This window comes from Xiphophorus couchianus, chromosome 8, assembly GCF_001444195.1.
Source record: "Xiphophorus couchianus chromosome 8, X_couchianus-1.0, whole genome shotgun sequence".
NCBI classification, from domain to species: domain Eukaryota; kingdom Metazoa; phylum Chordata; class Actinopteri; order Cyprinodontiformes; family Poeciliidae; genus Xiphophorus; species Xiphophorus couchianus.
Window position 1 is genome coordinate 7,342,470 of NC_040235.1, and position 18,038 is coordinate 7,360,507.

An 18,038-nucleotide genomic window follows, 5' to 3' on the forward strand; every position below is an offset into this window, starting at 1 on the left:
GGTTTTTTCCCCATCAGGCAAATTTATTTTGTAATTCCAATTTGTGCAATTTTCTGGTCAGTGGAAACGCAGCTGATAAAAATAAATTAGTTTTATGAGTATATTAGATAATGATGTGACATACACTAAAATAACTCATATTTAATAAATACTGTAGATCATATAGATTTAATTACTTCACAGAACATTACATGTGTTGTAAATGTTTTTGTAACTCTTTTCTATACATTTATAAATATGTCTTAACTGTAAACTAACTTTCTCTTTTTGTATTTAAATGTTTTTTATTCTGAACTTTAAACTCGTTCTGCCTGCTGAGATCAGAGTCATTTCAGAATAAGAGCTCGACATTATTTTAGGTATAATTTTAGTCATGTGACCAGATGGGATATGTGACCTACGACCTGCAGAGATCTCCACTCACCAGCAGATGGCGCCGACCAGCTTTAATGTAAGTCAGACATTTAGCTTTTATTTTACATTAAACTCACACATTTTCACTTGAATTTTAGTCTGAACTTTTATCTAAACTCACCACATTGGTTTATATTTTTGACTTAACACCAAAAATATAAAATACTATAAAATTAATGATAAATCATAATTTCTTCTCCACTTTTCTCACCCATACCGCGAAAACCCAGCTTCAGTTTAATTTTAGTTAAATATTAAGTAGATAATAGAAATCCAGTGACATGTATAAGATGTGAAAGACGGCGATATGTCATGGAAGCCAATTTATTAGACAGCCTTAGTACATGTCGGTACACATGGTTGTACTGTTTGTGCTTACACACTCGCAAACATACAGTCCCAATAAGTGAAAGAGGACAGACTGTTATTTTTCTCTGATGAATAACTTTTAAATAAATACAGTGATTGGGCAAATAAAGCCTAAATTATAATTATATATATATATAAAAAAAACCTCAAGCATTTGCATCACAGAAAACTCATCATAGTGCAAAATACGACTTGTTTGGCCTACAGAAGGGAGGCGATATCACGCAGGTTTAGTTTTATCATTGCAAAGCCATTCAACTTCAGGGACGGGGTTACGTTGCACCACAGGGAAAAACAAAGTATAGTAGTAAATATTTTACCTAGTTTAACATCTACAGCTAAAACGTCACAAACACAGCGGCTTCACAGAAATGTTTTCACTACTGCACTGCTTTAAAATAAACCACAATTCAACAGTAAGACGCTTAAACAGCAACGTATGGCAGATACACGACACTACTTACTCAGTGCAAGGCCCGATTAGTACTAATAATCTGACAGGATACAATACTGAAACACAGCTGGGCCTCTTTTAGGATTAATCATTAATATCAGCAAGCAACAGCCTTTTTTAACAATAACTTCTGTTTGAGTGGAAAAAAGGTTGGTGCAGGAAATTACAGTAAGGAGGGGCGAAGGTTTCATTTGATATTTTTTTGTTTCTCTTCCTAGCTGAGCTTATTGGGTGAATACTGAAACCAAGAACTTAGTTTTTTTGAGAGTCAAACAAGCCGACACAAACAAGAAGAATGTAAAAATCTCTAACATTGTTCTCCCTGTTGGTGCCCGTCATGTGCTTAACATTTTCAGTAACGTTTTTACTACAGAAAACAGCCAGGTTTGGTAGATTAGCTTATTAGCTTGGTTAGCAAATAGCTAGTTAGCAAATTCAACTGGAGAAAAACTGCTAAGATGTTTGTTGGTTGAAAATGTTTCTTTTTTATCAAATGAAATGCATTCAGATTTTCAAAATAGGAAACAAATTACAAGGATATACAGTAACAGAAGGAGAAAAATTGTTAACTTAACTGGCTAGCTTAGCCTCTAGCTAGCAGACAAGCTAAACTCGTAAGTTTAAGTTGTAAATATTTAAATGTGGTGACGTAAAATTTATTTTTAAATGGTTAAAAGAAGGAAAAGGTTTAGCTCATTAGCTCAAGCTAATGAGCCATTAGCTCAGGCCAATTAAATTTTGGCAGAAAGTTAATTGTTGTAAAACGTTTTTTGTGGATTAATGTAGAACTGACACACGACTTTAAAGACACTTTCAAAACAAAATTGGGTAAAAAATTTAGATTTGGCTGATCAGATTTCTTTGCTAACGGCTAATAAGCATTTTGGTTGGCAGCTACATGCTAAGAAGCTACTGTTGTAAACAAAGTGATTACCAACGTACGGTATTTAGGACTTATTTTTGCACTTGCTATAGTTTACTTTTGTGCACGTGTTAAATTTTGTAAACAAATGTAACACGGTTTGGTTGGTTTTAGCCATTAGCTTAGGTAGCTAATAGCTAATTAGCATAAAACCTTGAAAGAAAAAATATTTAATTAAATCTGGAGATGAGTTGAGAGCAGGAGGCAGCTGTATTTTTAGTTACCCAGCATCGTTTTTAATAGTTTGACACTCAGAAGTTTTTGGCATCGTATTCAACCCCAAGATAGTAAGCTAATCGCTAACTCCTCTGCACTCAAAACACTCGACACAAAAACACGGAACAGTCCACACGAGTCCAAGCATGCTACTGAATACAAACATGTCAGATGGGCGGATGGCGCTCCTCTCTGCTGAAATATGTGAATACATTTATATTGCATGATATATTTTACAAAATGTCGTCTCAAATTGCACATTCCCCTTCGATCTGCCAACAGTAAAACCCACAGGGAGGAGGAACGCTGGAGGAAAAAACTGTTTACACATCCTGGCATAATGTTAGCATACAATAGGACATTTTGGTACATTGCATTTTATCTGGCCTTCAAATATCATCTTTTTTAAATAAATTTAATTAGTTGCATCCATTGTAAAACAAGAATACTTGCAACAGTTTTATTCTTTGATATATATTTTTTCCGTCTTTGTTTTTCTCTTTTCCAGGCATTATGCATACATAACTGATGGATTTGGCTGGGAAAGATGAAGAGGAGGATTCTTAGCTCGTGACTTCCTCGTCTGGTTTGTTCATGGCCTTGAGCTGCTCCAGCAGGCAGGTGGGAGTGAAGATGTGGGTCGATCCTGGAGACAACACACACAAACGCAGCATTAAATCTGAGCGTTTAGTTACATTTAAAACAAAATAAAATGTGTTCTCAGCTTTTGTTATGAATGCCTAAGGCAGATGACAGCAGCCGTTGAAAGAAAAGATGGAAGCCTGGAGTTATGAAATCATAATCAGTTAGTCAGAAGGTTAATAATGAATCATGTAGGGAAAAAAAAAAAACAATATTCACTTTAAATAGACGCTATAAAAACCAAAGATTTACTTTGTCTGGTTTCCCGTTACTGACGTTTCTCAGAGAAACAAGAACAATTCAAAGGATTCTTTATTTCTTAAACCAAACAGCGGAAATATTTTAGCTATTCAGCTGTAAATGCTGCGCTGCTGGGACTTCGATGCATTATTAGCATGCACATGCGGCCGAAACCATCGGTCACAACACGAAACAAATGAGCAGGCAGGAAATGACTACAAGCTCTCTCTACCAGAAACACTTCACAACATCCGGTCCAAACAGAAGCAGCTGTTTGGTCTCATAAGCACACAGAGAGAAATGTTCAGTATCGACTTTTACTGCGCTTTGAATTTAAACCAATTCCACATTGAAACATGTTTACGGCTGTGAAAATGTGAGTTTAGCAATATTTCATTTCCACTTTGTTATATTTCAGATGTTTGGTTGTGGTTTGCAGCGAATAAAACCCAAAATGTAGTCCTTCGCAAAAATTTGTGATCAATAAAGATTTATGTTTAATACAGCAATGTAGGTAGAAAAGTGATTAATCATGACTAACTAGTAAAATAATCTTCAACTAACTTGTAATCAATTGTTAACTGGAGTTAAAACAAAAAGGTCATTTGATGGAAAATAACATTCAAGCCAAATATACATTTTGCATTTAAGATAAAAACATATGTGTAAATATGTTTTAACTTTACCAATAAAATGTTTATTTTCTTATTTATAAAAGGAACTGATTTGTTCATTTGCATTTTTAATGTATTTCTAATATTGTACAAAAAGGTTTAAGCTGTTAAATAAAATTTTTAGAATGACAATTTTTTTCCGATTAATCGTCACAATCATCAATAAGTTAATTGATTACCAAGTTCACACCAATTGCAAATAAAGGCAGATGCAAACTGACATAAATATTTTTCTACATCTCCTTTTAATTCAACTAAACTTCCCATTAATTCTTGGGTGCAAACTTTTAATAATACATTTTATTTATAAATCGCTTCTCAAGACATTTAAAAATGCTCTACAATTTTGTAAGAAATATATATATTTTTTTAGCAATAACTATTAGCGGTTTAGTGTTTGCTAATTGTTTTGTGGGCTATAGCTCCAAATTATTCACAGAAAATTCACCTAATCAGAGATTTTTCCGTGAAGCACGTCCAAAATATTTGGGAGAAAACAAATCTAGTGAAGCTGACACGCTATTGGCTGTCGTTTCCAAAGCAGCCAATCCGGGAGCTCCATTTATCATGCTTTAAGGTGATTGGCTGAAACCCCAAGAGTGGAGATAAGGAAGACTGCAGGTGTTAGGGAAGTTTCCACCGTGCGTATGTTGGTATATTTTGTGTTAGAACGATTAAACTAAAAGGTTTTAAGTGTTTTTAATGGAAATTAGCTTTTTGTGGGTCATTTTGGTCCCAAGACCAACATAATACTACTTTCAAAAATGTTTATTTTTTTGTCTTATAAAAATACACCAAATTTCCAAGAAGCTACATTTTGGGTTTCTATGAGATGAACTCCACAATCCTCAGAATCAGCAGAAAGTAAAATGCATAGATGTATCACTTTGTGTGTAACCTACCAGAATATACCGAGTTTCACTTAAGATTTTTGAAGAGCAGGTTTTAGAGTCGGTGTGGTTGAAAGTAAAGTTAAAATAGCAGAATATCCGAACTACCAAACTTCCTAATCTAATATTCTGTCTGCAGAGGAAAAGCTACAAAAACCCTGAAGAAATGATAAAATCCAAAGTCAAAATATGAATCTCTGAGACAGAGGTGGAGCGTTTGTGGCGGCTGAAGACACATTAGCGACATCGTACAACGTGAAAGGGGCTTTTTGGAGTAAAGCAAACAGTTTGTGCCACAACTTTACCAAATTAGCTCAAATATTTGGAAGTTTAAATTATTTCTGAGGCAAACGGGAGTTTGATTTACTGCCAGCACCTTTCACCAGTAATAAGGTTTGTTTCTGATGCAAAGCTGAGAGTTTTTCCATCTGTTGGAGGCAGAATTTGATGGTGACGTGAGAAAAGACTTGTTAAAGATTGAAATGTTTGAGTTTGTTGTTCTGAAAACAAACAGCTTTGTGGGGTTTTCCCTGCAACAGAAACACAACACTCTGGACTCTGATTTCTAACTACACAGATTCTCCGAATGCGTCTAAAACAACAAAGCTTTAAACGTAGATCTGTTGGAGCAAGTGGCGGCCATTTTGCTCAAGAAAACCGTAGTTTATAAGATGGAGGCCAAGTTGTAGCATTACAGGAAAACCTTTTATTTATTGGGTTTGATTACTGTGTTCACTGATGTTTAGGTCTGTAGGGAGTTTAGTTCGTCTTTAAGGAAGCCTGACATTTTTTGCAATCTTTGGTAGAGATTTTGGGGCAATAGTTTTTCTGGTCAATTGAAGTAAGTGGCGGCCATTTTGTTCAGGAAAACCATAATGCTTTAGCATGTTAGTCGTACATAAGATGGTTTTTCTGGTTTTTTCTGGTTTTTCATAAGATTTTTTTCTGCTTTGTTTGTTTTCCTCTAAGGAAGCCAGACTGTTTTGTAACTTTTGGTAAAGATCTTGAGCAATGGTTTTCCTGGTCTCCTTAAGTAAGTGGCGGCCATTTTGTTCAGGAAAACCATAATTTAGCATATTAATCTAAATATTGGATGTTTGGATGGAGTCCAAGTTGTAGTATTACATGAAAACCTTTTATTTATTGGGGTTATGGACTTTCAGATGTTGCTTTTTAGGTCTGTAGAAAGTTTCTTTCTCAACTCAGTTTTCCTTTAATCAAGCCAAACATTTTTGGAGTGTTTGGTAAAGATTTGGCGGCCATTTTGTTTAGGAAAACAGTAATGCTTTAGCAGGTTAGTCGTACATGAGATGGAGGCCAAGTTGCAGCATTTCACGGTTTAAGATGACTTTAAGATGTTTAGGTCTGTAGAAAGTTTCTTTTTTCTGCTCAGTTTGTCTCTTTTCCTTTAATAAAGCCAGACTTTTTTGTAATCTCTGGTCTCTAATGGTTTTTCTTGTCGACTGAAGAAAAACCTAAAGGAGCCATTGCTGATATTAGCTCTTTGTTTTCTGGTTTTCCTTTTTATTGAAGCTTCTCTTGCGTCAGCTCTAATTAATTTTTTCACCAGTGGAAAGAACCTCCTGTCCAACTTTTGTGTTTGTTGGTACCACTAACTGCACGTTTAGCCGGTTTTTAATTTTGGGGGCTTCAGAAGATTACAAAAAAAGTTTGCTTTGTGTTTTTTACCGACTGCAGACGAGTCGCGAGTTATATTAGCACAGGGGTGTCCAAACTTTTGGCCAAGTTAGTCAAGTCACAAGTTCTCATGGGCCAAAAAAAATAAAATAAATTCAAAGTGCTACAGCAGTAAAATTGTTTCATTATTCACTGTTGATTCAAAACTTTGGTATTAAAAGACGAGAATCTAGTTTTCAGTTTCTTTTGGGCAACTTACTTTCAAAACGCTCTAATTAGTCAAGTTTAATTAAATAAATTAAAAGTTGATTTCAGTGCAGCAAAGTCAGCTTTTCAGTAAAAGTCTCTGGATAAACATGGTTTCACTTGTAAATAGACAAATACTTTGTGTTGTACTTTATATTTTCTATTCTAAGAGAATTATGTTGGTGATTATGACGGAGTATTTGGGCCACACTAAAAAAAATTAATAAAATGACAAGAATAAAGTCGTAAAAATATAAAAGTAAAGTAAATATTACAAGAATAAAGTCATAATGTTACTAGAATAAAGCTGTAATAATGACTTTATTCTCATTATTTTTACTTTTTTCACATATTTTTATTCATTTTTCATTCTTAGTTTGGCCCTAAAACTCCATGATTGGTAATAATTTAAACCCTGACTAAAAATAAAAACTCTTCCTCTTTGTTAACCATCTGAGCTGAACGAGTCAAATTTGCATCATTCTTGACGACCACAAAAAAAATCATTCCAAGAGCCACAAACGGCCCCCGCCCCGCACTTTGGACACCCCTGTATTATCATGTGACGGCGGGCTAAAGGTGACCAGCCAAAGTTTGTGCTCTGCAGGACAGCAGTAGAACTGACGGCGCCACACGGTGAAGATGTCGGGGGTTAAAGGTGAATGAGTGAGACGGTCTGAAGGAGCTTTGGGTGGCCGTCATAAATCAGAGCGATTTAATCCACCGGCTGAGATGAGGAGAGGAGGCAGCAGGGATGGAGCCACAACCTCCTCAGGGCATGGTCGCCGCCGCCGCCGCCGACCTCCACAGGCGAGACTCGATCTACAGATTCACCCAAATCAAAGCTTTTAATTTGATTATTTTGGTTTTAAATAGAGAAGAGCCTGCCGGAGTTGGAGCGGACCATGCAGTGAGGAGGGATCAGGAATGCCCATCCCAGTGGGAAACGGGGAGGAAGAGGAGGAGGAAGGTGAGGTACATAAAACAGTTCTGAGTGTTTAAAGAAGAGGGAGGAACCAAAACGAAGCCCTTTGTGCTAAACGTTCAGAAAGGGCTTCTCTGAGCGGCTGCCTTTACTTTGTCCTGTGATTTCTGTCTCCCTCCCTCCCAATCTGTCTCTGCCTCACTCGTCTGAGGGCTGTGCGTCCTCAAAGGACACCCTAGTGGACTCTCGGAAGTCGGGGTGCTGCAGGTCCGATAAGAATTTGGTTGGGGTGAGCAAGTGGGTGGAACCTGTGAAGGAACAGAGGCGGCTTCACCACTCGTCTCACAGCATCCCACAGCCCGACTCTCCAAAATAAACCCCCAAAAAACGACGTGAAGAGAAAACACACAGACACTCGTCCACTGGCAGACATGGACCCACAGGGCGGTACCAACCGAGTGAAGTCGGCCCCTCCGCCTGCTACAAATACAACTGGTGACCAACGTTTGTGCTGCTGATATTAAAAAAGGTTTAAAGGTCAAAAGTTCAACCAGCCCTCACACATTATGAAAACCTAAGAAAGTTGGTGTAAAATGTTTTCGTTTGTGCTGCTTTTGCTTTGACAATATTAATGAAAGTTGAAAGGTCAACTAACTCCCCTCATCACCCAAACCTAAAATCGGTGTCAAACGTTCGTTTTGTGCCGCTATTGTTTTAAAGATATTGATAAATGTTTCCAGAAGTCATTAGAAATCAACAATTGCCCTGCTCACATTTACTAAATCAAATTAAATTTATGTCAATCAACTCTGCGCTGTTTGTACTGTAAAATATTTTATTTGTGCTGCTTTTGGTTTGAAGATATTAAAGTTTAAAGGTTAAAAGTTCAACCAACGCTCCCAATTACCCAAATCTAGCAAAATTGGTGTCAAACGTTTGTGCAGCAAAGTTTTTTGTTTGTGCCGCTGTCACTTTAAAGATATTAAAGATTATTAATAAAAAGGTTTCCAAAGGTTATGAAAGGACAACCAGTCTTTTACTTTGAAGACATTAATCAAAGTTTAAAGGTCACAAGGTCAACCAGCCCTCCAGCCCCACATTACCCAAATCTAACAAAATTGGTGTCAAACGTTTGCACAGAAAAATGTATTGTTTGTGCCGCTATCATTTTAAGATAATAAAGTTTCCAGAGGTCAGAGGTCAACCACTTCCCTGCTCAGATTTACAAATTCAAACAAACTTGGTGTCAATCAACTTTGGTTGTGCAGTAAATATTTTCATTTGTGGTGGTTTTGCTTTAATGATATTGATAAATACCTCTGGAAACTTTTTTTATCAATATCTTTAAAGTGACAGCGGCACAAATGAAAATGTTTGCTGCACAAACGTTTGACACCAATTTTGTTAGATTTGAAGAAGGTGGGAGGAGCCAACTTCACTCGGGTCACAAACACGCCAACAAAAAAAGACAGAAGAAGACAAGGCTGCAAGTTAAAGATAACAGTTGATTGAGAGACAACAGCTAAAGCAACAGGAAACAAGAAAACAGTGGGTGGTTCAGCTTTAAGACGTCAGTACTAATAGCCACAACAGAACTGATGTGACACAGTCGGTACCGTACCTTGCAAAATAATCCACACCTTCTGAGTTTTCCACATTTCGTCTCACCACAACCACAAACTGGAACCGTTTACTGGGATTCTATGTGATGGATTATCAAAAAGAAACTCAAGATTCAGAAATGGAAGGAAGTATTTTTGGTGTTTTCCCCCAGAACCAAACATGGAGAAGCGGCATTCAGCTTCTATGCTCCACAAATCTGGAACAAACTTCCACAAAACTGAAAAACAGCTGAAACACTGAGTTCCTTTAAATCTAGACTAAAAACTCACCTGGTTAGAATTACTTTTGACTTTGATCGATGTATTTGATTGACGATTTTGACAAAATTTAATGTTTATTGCTTGTTTTGTAATTGGTTGATGAAACGTACTATAAAAATAAATTTATCTCTATCACTGCCAACTAAAAAGTCAGCTGCGCTAACCTTAAACATGGTGTCCATGCATCATTAAAAAGTCTTAAATCTGTTAATCACAGGTCCTTCATTTTGTTTCAACCAAACTATTTAATCTCATATACATTTTTTTTTTAAATTCTCGCAGGACTTTTCTGTCAGGTAAAAGTTTGAGTCACATTTAAACATCTGTGACTCAAGGTGGTTGAGGCTAACGCTAACTAGATGCTAACATACTCTAGACTAGCTAGCTAGTTTTTTGTGTGTATCGTGGGTAAGTGTAAATTTATTTCCATCTGACTGGTCGGAGTTCGTACATTTCTGTTGTGATACGGGTCTTAAATTCTATTCATAATTGTCTTTAAAAGTCTTAAATTTGAGTTGATGAAAAAACATGCAGAAACTATGCTAAAGTACTAATTACAAACGTTAGCTCTGCTAATGCTAATTCAATTAAAAAATACTTTATAGATACCAAAGGAAATTAAATAAATGTAAAATAAAAAGTGCTACACCAACAAAGTCCTGAGTGAAAGCTAACGCTAAAGTGCTAATATCAACCATATTGACACCCTGCATGTCAGACTTAGCGTAGGACCAAATTTGTTATTGGACAACCTACATTTACAGTTTGAACTTCAGGAAGTGATTCTTTAAATCCTTCATTCCTGGTTTCATTTTTTATAGTTGTTGAGTTTTGCTAAGTACGCTAAACCTAGCTAAAAATGCTAAAGTTAGCAAAATGCTGAAGATTGTTTTTATTTATTTAGGGGTATCAGACTAAACTTCTCAATTAAGTGTTTTTAATGGATAAATTATTAATTTCCTATTAACTTATTGTTAGCTCATCAAATAAAACCCCAATAAAATAGAAATCTGTGGTTGTAATGTCAAAAAATGGGAAAAAAACCTCAAAGATTATAAATAATTTTGCAAGACACCGTCAATAACTTTGAAATACAAATGAGGGAGGAGTTTGCTGGACAAAACTTTGAGTTTTTCCTTCTGAATGACCCAGACGGGACAGATTTTACTGCCCAGGTTTTGATGAAATACTTCCAAAACTTACTGGAAACTCACTGGACCGAACTTTAAAATCCCAACCAGGCAACCTTTCACTGAAGTGAACGAACTTCTTAACTGGATTCCAGGTTAATTGCAGCTAACGATAAATGTAGGGCCTTTTGAAGCCACATGTCTGCAGATTATCTTGTGCGACTCAGTAGAAAAGTAAGTTAAAGTGAGGATCCAAGATCCAACGTTGCTGCACTCACCAATGACGGCTTCCCACTTCCCGTTAGCCTGCGTGACCTCGTAGGCGCAGCGCATTTCGCTGAAAGACGCGCCTCCGATGATGAACACCATCAGTCGGGGGCCGGTGCGGTACTCTCCCGGGGTCTTGTTCTTGTGCCAGTGTCCATATCGAGCACTGCCGCAGAAAAAACATAATTTATGTTCAAGATTTTAGCTTTTCTCTCCACTCGTCATGCTAACACATTAGCATTATTTTTCAATCCTCAATCAAATTATTTTTATCAAAGCAGCCCAGAGTTACCTATGAACTATTTTTAACACTTTGAACAGTTTGGTACATAAAGTATTTTTTCAAACGTTTTAGCATTTGAGCACATAAATCAGAAAAAATAAAACAATATTATTGGGTTTTATTGGTAATATTAATAGTTTGCACCAAAAATAATTTGGTTTAATAATTATTGGTTTTCCCTCTTACAACAGGAATACAACCTAAAATTGGTTGTGACGTTATAGCCAGGCCAAGCTCCAACTTCTGAATTATTCAAATATTTTAAGTTTTTTGCAAAAGTCACAACAGAATTAGCTCAACAGCGCCCCCTGGCAATGTTAAAAATTATCCTTATTTATCTTACTTGACAGTGTGAAACTATGACTTGAAAATATGAGTATAAATTTTGGCACAATTCTGGAAATTCCCAGAACATGAACAAAACTCTTGAACTCGAACTTTACAACAAACAGGAAGTCAGCCATTTTGGATTGAACTTGGAATTCTGATTGGTTTTGACCCAGTTTGGCCATTTTTAGCCTTTGAAAGGTTTTGATCAATTGGCCTGAAAAGTGGTGAGTCTGTTAAGAATGAGGGATCTAAAGTTATCAAAATACAGATTTTTTGTGAATGCTATTTGAATAATGGTCAAATACTGAGATCACCAAAGCCCTTAAAGGAAGTTTAGTGTTTTATTTTTGAAAGGTTGACCTACTTGAATTAATCAACACCAAACTGTTCCCAGTAACAGACGACAAGCTGGTGTAACTGGGTGTCCAGTTCAGAAATGTTTCTCTGAGCTGCAGCTTTTATTTTATCTCCATTTGTTCAAAACAGGCTTTTTATCAATCAATTTTCTGTTTTCATTTGGTCTGCAGAAAGTCTGATTGACAATCTAATTAATTTATAGATCACTACCTGCCAATCACCAATAAGCTACAGTTATCTGACTCATCTTCTGTCCAACTAGAATCGATCCAAACCCTCAGTCTGTAGAGAGAAAAGATCCAAAATGTCTCCAGAACGTGAATACCTGACTGCAGTGGTGCTGAAGGAAGCAGAGGAGCGGGTGGAGATGTACGGGTAGTGTTTGGTGTCCAGTTTGTCATCGATCGCATCCTGCAGGAAACACAATAAAACAGTTATTACTCATAGAAACAGGCATAAAACCACCTGAGTCACTAAATATGTTGATGAAACACAAACTGGAAATGTTTGACTAAAGCTGATTTGGATTCATGTTGAGTTAAAATTAAATAACCAATCAGTGAGTCTAACTTATTTTTGCTTGAAGTAAAAAGCAAATACCCAAATGTAATGGGAAAGTTCCTGAGTTTTCATTCTAGTTATTAATTTTTTCAGCTTCTTCAGCTGTGATTTGGAGCTGTGTGTTACCTCCATGATGTCCTTGATCAGCGGAGTCCAGCGAGAAAGCTGGTAGGTTTGTTCGCTCACTCGCTCCTTCCTGTCCATCTTCTTTCCTCTGCGAAGGGTGGACTGAGAAAGCAAAGGAGGACCAAAGAGTCAAGAAAAAGCAGAACGGAAATGACTTAAAAACACGTTAAATTAACAGGTTAGATGATCAGAGGCGAGAAACGTACGTCTGTGACGATGGGGACGCCGAGGTGAGCCATGTTGGTGATGATCTCACTGTCCTCAGGGGGGATCTGAGCGTGTTGGATCAGCTTGTTCAGGTTCTCCTCTGTAATACCTGCAAACACACTTAATATATTCAGCTCTAACGGGAAGAAAGCAAATTACATTTTGAGATATGAGGTTGTAAAATTAAAAAAAGGACATTAGGGGAAAAGAAGCAATCCCAACTTACTTTCTCAAGATCCCTAGAAAGTTTTTGAAAAATATTGCTTCTCTTTTGGTTGAGTTTTTGGTTTATAAAGACTCTGCAAAGCTGATAGAGGTGGTGGAGTTTAAACGAGAGACGGAGGACGATTTACAACGTTTCTCACGCACTAGAGACGATTTACAAAAAATACTGAACTGCAATCGGAAACCAACTTCAGCTTTGTGTCTCTTAGCATAATATCCTCATCTAGAACGTCTTCATACCGTAGGAAACGTTGCAAATCGTCTTCATACCGTAGGAAACGTTGCAAATCGTCTTCATACCGTAGGAAACGTTGCAAATCGTCTTCATACCGTAGGAAACGTTGCAAATCGTCTTCATACCGTAGGAAACGTTGCAAATCGTCTCCAGACCGTAGGAAATGCAGTAAATTGTCCTCTGTGTCTCATTTAAACTCCACCACTACCGGCTTTGCAGAAACTGTATAAACACTGTTCACCCCAAAGAGAAACACATTTTTATTACCTTTATCATCAGGTATTTGCTGTCTTGCAAAGTAACTGTTTTGAAAATATGTACTTTTTACTTTTACTTGAGTAATTTTATAATGAAGTATTTCTATTAGTTCAGTAAAATTTCTGCATTTTCTATCCATTGAATGAAAAACAAACATGTTTAAATTCACCAGACACAGACCTGCAGTTTATACATATGGATTAAGAAAGTAGAGCATAGAAAATGTCTTCTCAGTCTTTATTCACTGAATTATTCTGGATAAAATGTAAAATTAAAAACAGAGGAGGGGTTATTCTGTGTAAATGTATCGTCTACTCGCCGTTCTTCAGGAAGATGTAGAGCAGGATGATGCGGATCTTGTCGTATGTGCTGACGTTGGCGTCCAGCAGGATGGGGACGATGGCCCTCATCGGGTCCTTGATCTTCTCCCCCTCGGCGTCGGTGCCCATAGCCAAGTCCTGAAACACCAATTCACACCTGTCATGCTTTTCCTCACAGCATTACCGCGGTACTGTCTGTCTGCTTTAACGGGTCGGGCTGTTCTCCATTCTGACGCGGGCCAACCTGTTCCACGCGGCACAGCTTGTCCACTGTTCCCTGGTAGTGCTTCATGCAGTCCTCAGCCAGCTGCAGGTGAGTGGAGTACTGGCAAAAACACGAAACAAAACACTGAGTGTTATTATCCAGACCCAACGCAGGGAAATGTTTTATGTGGATAAACATGAGGCTCACACCTTGCTGAGCTCCTTCTGGTACTGAGGCATCTTCTTCAGCATCTGGGACAAATCCCTCATGGTGGTCTGAAAACACAGCAACGCTTAAATAATAATCACAACCAAAGATTTAAATGGAGTTTATGTTAAAATTATAAAAGGTAATTCGACTTTTTAATGTCCTTTCACTGCAAAGATGGAAAATAAACATGAAAAACTTGAAACAGCCTCATTGGTAGAGAAAACATGATTTATTATTCATAAGTCTTTCACAATAAGCAATAAATCACATTATATAATAAAGTAAGCTTGATCATTTTAATTCTGTTGACATTTTTGAAGGACAATTGTTTTATTTATAGGTTTTGGTTGTGTTTTATTTTGAATATTTAATAAATCATCCAGGTTCAGTTTTAAGTTTGGTGTCTGAGAAGAAAAACGTATTAATATTTTACTTTGAAATGATTTCAAAAAACCTTCTAAGTCCTAAGTTTCAAATCTCGACCCAGATATTTTTGCTCATTTTAACTGTATAAAGTTCTTTAAATGTCCTGTGAGTAAATATTTTTGCACATTTATCATTAACAACTGGAACTTTCAATATCTAGCAGATTATTTTTCGCAACTTCCATCTAATCAGATTAAAATGAAGTAAAACCTGCTTCCTGCAACAGTGGGAGTGAAATTACCGTAATAACCTGATGTTGGCTGGAAAGTGCAATGTCTCCCCTTTCAGGAACCGTTTGAATTTTTCAGATAGCGCAAAGTGGAGCAGAGTTACGGGTTCAGTCTGGAAGGATTAATCTACATTTATCTCTCCATCATTTGCTGCGTTTCCATTACAAATGTCCGTAAAACTTTGTTAATATTCAACTAATGTCAATAAAACACAATTTTGCAATTGTGGTGTTTCAATTAAATAAGAAAGAATTGAAATCAAACATGAATAAGTTTGTGCATTTTCTAACACTTCCTGTTGTCAACTTTGTTGTTTCTGCCAGTAGTAACATCCTGTAGTTCATCATGTGACTCGTGAAAAAAACTGTTTTTATGGCAAATACACTAATTTTAATAAAACCGTAAAAAAGAATCTCATCCTGGCGCAAAACTTTTCAATTTATTTTTATAATTACAATTTGTCCAATTTTATAATCTATGGAGACACATAAGAAACATTAATGTTCCCTCTAGTTGGAAGACTTTCTTTGTTTTGTTTTGTTTTGTTTTGATGTTGCGCAAAACTAATTTTGCTGGACGATAAATTGTCCTATAAGTTATAAACAATAAATTCTAATAAATATTTAACCCAGGAACTGGGAGACATTTTAAATATCAAAAATAAACAAAACCACAGAAACAACAAATATATAAAGTCTCTGTAGAGAAAAAAGACTAGTTGAGATTGAAAACTCCAGACTGAAGACTACAAAAACGATTTTAATTTATCATATGATTAATTGATCTATTGGTTATTGTTACATGCCTAGCGGCACCTAAAACAAATTTAAAACACTTTATTCGTTCCATAAACTAGACTTGGTATGAATTCATCTTTACACGGTTTAATTCATGGTATGGTTTCAGATTTAAGGTTTTACCTTCTCTCCGGTGTTCATCCTCTTGCTGGAGGAAAACTCCTTCAGCTGACGTGTTACTTCCCTAATATCAGAGCAAAACCAAAATAAACTCCTTTGAACTACCGTAGAGAGGTTGCATTACTCCAACAGAGAACGTGACGAAGGCGGATACTCACTGGGACACCTCGGCTATGTGTTTGTGTCTCAGGCTCACCCACAGGTCATCGTCTTCGTGCAGCAGAACCTCCTTCACCCGGGAGTCTCCCATCCCGCTGGTCTCATATCTGAGGAAGACCAGAGACGATTTATCCTCCCATCTCAGAGACTGCAGCTGCTTTTCTGCTTTTCCCTCACTTGTAGACGTCGTTCTCGATGGGCAGCAGGTCGTAGCCCATGGCCTGGAAGGTGAGCTCGTGTAGGACGGGCGACACCGGGTCGAAGCCTCGGTCCAGGATGATCAGCTGAGATCGGGCCTTATCAGGACCCTGCAGACGGACACTTACAGGTGTCAACGACACAAAAGACCAGAGAAACGGACAAACAGGGTGCAGACGGTTGAAACACTTCTAGGTTGGCCTGTAGCATCGAGGCTTTCTATGTTTTTCAACCATTTCTACAAATGTCTTTAAAGTTATTTACACTCCTGACTGATTCGATTCAATTTGGCAACATTTGTTACATTTTCAGCTGCTGAGGTTCGCTTTCACATTGAGCTGAGTGAAAGGACACAAACTAATTGAACAACCTGTTCCCCTCCTCGCCTGTGGGGGCGCTGCACCAAGAACCACAGAAGAAGACACTCAGCACAACTTCTTCCCTCACAAAATGTAAACAAAAATGGAGTAGCATCAGATTTCAGCAGTTGTAGGATTTTTCTTTTGTCTTTGGTAAAAATCCACGAGCCATTTCTCTTGTTAGCTCTAACTTAGTGAGTTTGTTTTGGTTGTATTTACCCAGAATGCCCTGGGCTGTAGTCCACTTCCTGCTTTTGGAGCGGTCTCCGGTTCGCTTAGTGTTCACATATGCATTCGAACAGAACCAAAGTTCACTTCAACCAAACTGAGACCGAGGTTTGAAGGCGAACCAGAGTTCAGTTTGTTGGTTCACACCAAGGTTTCCCTACAAAGTCCAGTTCATCAGGGGGGAGATGTGAATGTGCAACCAAAACCTGAACTCTAGTTCACTACAGTCTTCAGTCTCAGTTCGGTTGAAGTGAACTCTGGTTCTGTTTGAATCTGTAAACGTCAAAAGGACCAGAGACCGTTCCAAAATCAGGAAGTGGACTACAGTGCAGGGCATTGTGGGTAAATACAACCAAAACAAGCATGTGAGTCTAGCGCTAGTGGGAGAAATGACTCAAAGACAAACGAGAAATCCTACAACTGCTGCAGTCTGGCGGCGCTCCATTTTTGTTTACATTTCATGAAGAAGAAAGTTGCGCTCAGTGTCTTCAGAGGTTTTTGTCTCATTTCCTTCAGTGGTTCTTGACGCAGCGCCCCCACAGGCGAGGAGGGGAACAGGTTTTTCAGTTAGTTTGGATCGTTTCACCGAAAGGAAACTGGACCAATTGAAAATGTAACAAATGTTGCAATTTTGGCTCCCAATAAAACCAAGTCTACTGGACTAAAACAGAAAAGGAAAAAGAAATTAGAGTTTTAAAGGATGTTAGATTAAATCACCTCTCCCATGGTGGGGTCGTCGGCCTTGTAGGCATCCAGTTTGTCCTGAACCAGCTGGGCTAAGGTGGCGTTGTCCTTGTACTCCCTAAAAGAGAGAAAACAAGAGGATAAACATAAACATATTAAACAGTCAAATACATTTAATTAAACTGTCTCTGTTCTGTACTTGCTGTCTGATTCAGACCAAATGTTGCAGGTTTTGGTTCAGATTGTTGGAGGAGTTAAAATGGCTGACCCTCGGTATCGGACGGCCGGGTACTCCTTCAGCGTGGCGCAGAGCGTGGCCAGCTGCTCGGCCAGCCGCTCCATCACCGGGTTCTTCAGCTGGGCCTTATGGGGGCTGTAGAAGCTGTGGAAGGCGTCCGGGTTGTCCAGGGAGTAAACCTGCACACACCAGTTTAACCCAGTTAACCTGCACACACCAGTTTAACCCAGTTAACCAGCACACACCAGTTTAACCCAGTTAACCAGCACACACCAGTTTAACCAGCACACACCAGTTTAACTAGTTTAACCGATTATCTTCTACTAGCTACAAACATTTAAACATTTAACATTTATTTTACTTAAACCAGAA

At 37.7% G+C, this 18,038-nt stretch overlaps 1 protein-coding gene across 2 annotated transcripts in view; it reads right to left on the minus strand.

Annotated features, from left to right (window-relative positions):
- Positions 1 to 722: 722 nt before the first annotated feature.
- The window catches only part of stxbp1a (syntaxin binding protein 1a), a 28,818-nt gene continuing 11,502 nt past the window's right edge, over positions 723 to 18,038 (minus strand). The window contains exons 7-20 of one of the 2 annotated variants that reach the window (XM_028025364.1): positions 17,697 to 17,845; positions 17,462 to 17,546; positions 16,137 to 16,267; positions 15,959 to 16,066; positions 15,804 to 15,864; positions 14,227 to 14,292; positions 14,057 to 14,137; positions 13,812 to 13,950; positions 12,774 to 12,883; positions 12,568 to 12,669; positions 12,206 to 12,291; positions 10,922 to 11,076; positions 7,783 to 7,938; positions 723 to 3,021 (exon numbers count right to left, since the gene is read on the minus strand). In XM_028025364.1, coding sequence (XP_027881165.1) covers positions 7,829 to 7,938; positions 10,922 to 11,076; positions 12,206 to 12,291; positions 12,568 to 12,669; positions 12,774 to 12,883; positions 13,812 to 13,950; positions 14,057 to 14,137; positions 14,227 to 14,292; positions 15,804 to 15,864; positions 15,959 to 16,066; positions 16,137 to 16,267; positions 17,462 to 17,546; positions 17,697 to 17,845 — 1,383 coding nt within the window. In that variant the 3' untranslated portion in view covers positions 723 to 3,021; positions 7,783 to 7,828. The remainder of the gene's footprint in view (positions 3,022 to 7,782; positions 7,939 to 10,921; positions 11,077 to 12,205; positions 12,292 to 12,567; positions 12,670 to 12,773; positions 12,884 to 13,811; positions 13,951 to 14,056; positions 14,138 to 14,226; positions 14,293 to 15,803; positions 15,865 to 15,958; positions 16,067 to 16,136; positions 16,268 to 17,461; positions 17,547 to 17,696; positions 17,846 to 18,038) is intronic. The other variant, XM_028025365.1, reaches the window with a different exon arrangement.